The sequence below is a fragment of the Dendrobium catenatum genome, unplaced genomic scaffold (assembly GCF_001605985.2).
Source record: "Dendrobium catenatum unplaced genomic scaffold, ASM160598v2 fragScaff_scaffold_1656, whole genome shotgun sequence".
Lineage (NCBI taxonomy): Eukaryota > Viridiplantae > Streptophyta > Magnoliopsida > Asparagales > Orchidaceae > Dendrobium > Dendrobium catenatum.
The window spans coordinates 442,606-447,358 of record NW_021320118.1 but is presented as its reverse complement, the minus strand read 5'-3'; the positions used below and the strand labels follow the sequence as shown (position 1 = coordinate 447,358).

General features: G+C 36.0%; 1 protein-coding gene across 1 annotated transcript; it reads right to left on the bottom strand.

Annotated features, from left to right (window-relative positions):
* Window positions 1-1,335: 1,335 nt before the first annotated feature.
* On the bottom strand, window positions 1,336-3,387 carry LOC110106797 (NAC domain-containing protein 92). The gene is made up of 3 exons (XM_020836812.2): window positions 3,163-3,387; window positions 2,764-3,047; window positions 1,336-2,313 (listed from the first exon to the last, which is right to left on the bottom strand). Exons 1-3 carry the CDS (start codon window positions 3,329-3,331, stop codon window positions 1,657-1,659), a joined length of 1,110 nt encoding a protein of 369 aa, XP_020692471.1. The 5' UTR covers window positions 3,332-3,387; the 3' UTR covers window positions 1,336-1,656.
* Between the last annotated feature and the right edge of the window lie 1,366 nt (window positions 3,388-4,753).

The window sequence follows — 4,753 nt, the reverse complement described above, 5'->3', positions numbered from 1 at the left end:
CTTCTTGTTCTATTGGCTTATTCTTTTCAGCTCCTTCGACGAGTACCACAACAACTTCCAGATGATAAAAGATAGATTTTATATGAATTTATTTGACATATTTGGTACACTCCCTTTTAGATGTAATTTACTTTTTTATTTCTAGTTCAGACAAATTAGAATTTTCATATTCTTTTAGAAATAATAAAGTTATTTTCCATTAAAATTCAAATTTTGTTTGTTCTATTTTTTTAGCTAGTAACCTATAAATAAATAAAAAAAATTCAAGTTGTATAAAGCAAAAATTAAGTGAGAATTTTACCACCTTATGGCTAGGTCATATAATAAAAATTTTAATCTGTGTTTAATGCAAAATTGTTCATAAATTCAGTAATATATGAAAGCTTACAGGACTAATCTGCAAATGATTCCTATTCCATTTTCCTTTCACACCAATCGTTACCAGCTCACTTCCAGCCACGGCCATGGACAATTGAACACACACAGTGCCCATCACGTGCCCAACAGGGAATATACCCCCACCGCTCCTCCTCGTAAGCGGTTTTTGCTGCACGAAAAGCGGGATAGGAAACGCAGAATAAGCGCTTTTCCTCACCGCAAGTCTGAAATCAACGAAAAACCTCTTTCAGCAAGGAAAAAAAGTCACATGAAGCAGCACACCACTTGCGTCCTGTAACTGACTTCCCGACTTTTTATTCCCTTTCTTTTTCCTCAGATAAAGCCTTGAGTACTTTCCTGTAACTGCTCTTACAGGATATATATGAGGTGGAAGTAGTTTTCAAAACAGCTCGCCTCCATGTGAGCTTCTGCTACTACTACATATGCTCGAAATTGTATAGATTTTAGAGAATTTAACTATATATTTCTCGTGCATTTGAGAATCCAAGAATTTGCTATCATTCAATTTGAATCGACCGTTTTCATGTGCTGGAACTCGGAAAGCATGGAAATTGTTCTTGAAAGTTACAGGCATATGTGCTCAATTCAAGAAAAAAAATTCATAAATGTACCACTTTGATTTAAACCAGGCATGAAATCTTCTCACACCACAGGAAATTCATTCTTTACCGGCGATTTGACCGCCGGAATTAACCGGCTGTTTGAACCGCCGGAAAACCGCCGGTAAGTTTAGCCGCTGGAAAATGATCGTCAAAATTCTTTTCTACGTACGCGGTTTATTCCAACGGTTTTAAAACCGCTGGAAAACTTATTGGAAATGACTGCCGGTATTCGGTTATTTTCCTATAGTGTCAATTTGAATTAAAACAGCAATTCAGAACTAATTAAATTGAAAGTGAAGGATTACACAACAAAAATAGTTCATTAATTCCCACTAATATTACACGACAACACATGAATTCTATAGCTGTATGAACCAAAAAAGCCAAAAAGAAAAATTATACATCACTCTTCACACACATTAATTAGCTGGTCTCTGGTGGTAAAACATATCTGTATACAGCAACACAAATCAGAGAAATTTTATAATAATTTACAGTAAAATTAATTAAGATCATCTAAATATAAATTAAAAATTGATTAATGAAGCCGCCCTAGACCTTTCCATTAATGACAAATAAAAAACCAAACTAACTGGTCAAGCCAACTAAAGCACTCGATCTTGATAATTAATTCAATTCAATCTCCATATAATCTTCAGCATCTCCACATGCTCTGCAAGTCGAGCTCGTCGTCTGCCGCAGCGGCCGGTGGCGCATCCAAGTCTTGATCATACGAAAGATCATGTTTTGATATGACGGAAGAGATTTCAGTGTTCCGGTCGGTGCTGATACCAGTGTCCTGGCTCAGCATCGACTGGTTCGAGAACTGCTCAACCTTGCAATGCCTCCGAATCGCCGGTGACCGCGACGACTGAATCATAACTTGTGGATCCTGGTCTAGGTAGTGCACCAAATCTCCGAACATGGAGGAGAGGTATGGATTCTGATCATGGGCATCGTGAAGCTGGTGCAAGTAGCTGGAGCTTGAAGAAGGATCATTCATCATGTACTGATTCTTGCTCGGATAAAGCGAGCCATCCACATCTTCACCTCCGCCGCCACCGGTTGTGGAGGAGAAGAAGTAGGAAGGCATTAGTGGTGTTGTGCTCGCGGCCATAGCTACTGGTTTGAAGTCGAAGCTGTGATCGCTGGCACCCGAGTTGATGAAGGCAGTATCCATGAGTGGTGGAAGCTTTGGGGAATCCAGGAGCTCATCCGTGACTGAGTTAACCCTAAGCATTCCACCGCCATGCATTGGGCTTTTCTTCAGTCCGGTGTTCTTGTCGAGCACCCTACAGACAACCCATTCATCCTGCACACATATTTATAATTTGATTTTTGAGAAAAAAACCTCAGAAATAGACGAAACTGAAATTAATAAAGATAACAATAAATCTCTCTATCACAAAAGAAATTATTACATGCCGATCAAATAATACGAATAAGTGCGGACAGCTCATAGATGTATAGGATGTACAGAATCATACAGAACCTAAACTGCTGTCACTAAACCTAAAAATTTCTTATTTGTCAAGCTGAAACGAGTGGTGACCTTAATTAGCCCTTAATTTTGGAATCGATTTATTTATTTTTTTTTCATATATGAAATTTTTGCTGATAAATTTGCTGCAGTACTTTTGTACAATTTCTATTGCTTCTTCTACGGTAAAGGAGAAAACTTGTATACTTCTATGACTTTAAAACCCGGTGATTTGGCCAGTTTTCTATCAAAATAGATTGAGTGCAAGGAACTAATTAATACCTTTGCCGACCTTGGGAAATTGGAGAGAGAGGCTTTGCCGTCGAGCCTGTACTCATGCATAACCCAGTTTGTCTTCTCTCCTTTAGGAGCTCTCCCTGTGTAAAATACAAGCGTCTTCTTCATCCCAACCAGAACTACTCTTCCTCTGTAAATCTCTTTATCTTTTCCAGTAGCCTTCCAATATCCAGACTCTGTAGCCCTATTCGTTCTCATACCTGTTGGATACTTCCTATCCTTTCGATAGAAGAAATACCACTCCTTCTCCCCCGTCATCTTTGCCTTGCCTGCATAATCACACATGATATCAGTAATTCAGTATCAATAAAGAAGTTATTTTTCCTATCATATTAAGAAAAATAAATAGAGAAAAAGAAGAGAAGAATATAAAATATATATTACTTGGAAGATCCCAAGGCTCGCACTTGTTCAAATCAATCTCTCCCATAGCTATTGCTCTGAAGCCATGATTGAGAACCTTTGGGGAGAGATAGTGTGTTATTATCTCCTCGTCTGAGGGATGAAACCTGAACCCAGGAGGTAAAACCAAGCCATCTTCTTCCACAGCCATGAACAGCTTAATTTCTGGTACGGGAACGGAGTTGCAGGCACGATTGATCGACTTGAAAAGTGAGATTTGATTAAGAAGATTGAGGAAGATAGAGAAGAGGAGTTTAAATAGATAGGGAGTCTAATTTGTGGGACATGTCATGATCCGTGCCAATGAAGTCACTTGTTGGAGAAGCTAGCATTGTTTTTCTTCCCTTTTACATTGCTTTATGGCCACTATTATTAATTTTTATTGTTTTTATTAATCATTCCATAAAAAATGTGCTATGTTTGTCTCGATCTGCAGATTATTAATTTATCTATTTATTAATCTTTTACTTGGTACTTTTCTATGAATCTATGGTGCGGCTTCGAGTGTCTACTCAGCTTTTGACGAGGAAACGGTCGTCTGTGGTTGGTTTAATCATTTATTCTATGGCGGTTGTGATTTACCTGAAGCAGATTCTCCTTTCATTGGCACGGATCATGACATGTCCCAAAAATTAGACTCCCTATTTATTTAAACTCCTTTTCTCTATCTTCCTCACGCTTCTTAATCAAATCTCACTTTTCAAGTCGATCGATCGTGTCTCCAACTCCGTTCTCGTATCAGAAATCTGTTCATGGCTGTGGAAGAGGAGGGCTTGGTTTTACCTCCTGAGTTCAGGCTTAAACCCACAGATGAGGAGATAATAACACACTATCTCTCCCCGGTGGCAGAGCAAGAAAATGTATTTAGGGGGCCTAAATTAATTTTTTTTTTAAATTTTCTCTCAATTATTTACATCCAGATTTGGGACAAGCATAGAAAGTTTTAATTTTTTTTTCAAATTATTATTTAAGAAGGTAGAATATTAAATATAAATTAATAAATAACTTATAATAAAAATAAAAAAACTTTGGTAGTATAGAGAAATAGTTTAGTTACTTTAAATGAAAAAAACTTCCTCTATATAAAAAATATTGTTGAAAAATAGCTAGAAAGTAGAAATAAAAGAAATTTGCTTCTTTGTCTATAATATGCAAATCAGTTAGAAATCTGTCTCCAAACTATAATCTCTAATTATTATGAATATTTATAAAATTTTAAATATAGAATATATAATTTTTACATTTTTTAAGATTTTTTTTCTTCACATTCACAGAAGAGTATTGTAAAAAATAGTAATAAAAAGTAAATAATCTACACATAATTCCACATAATTGTAAAATTGTTCTTCCAACAATCACAAGACTTATAGCTTTTTATAAATTCATATCATTTCCAGGTAGCTTGCTTTTAGATAGTCGGTTAACCTCAAGCTTGACTGTCAAATCAAATACCTTGAATATATAGCATTAAAAAAAAAACCCTGAATATATGCGGCTTTGTTTAGATAATTTTTTACCATTTTTAAGATTTTTTTTCACAGAAGAGTATTGTAAAAAATAGTAATAAAACTAC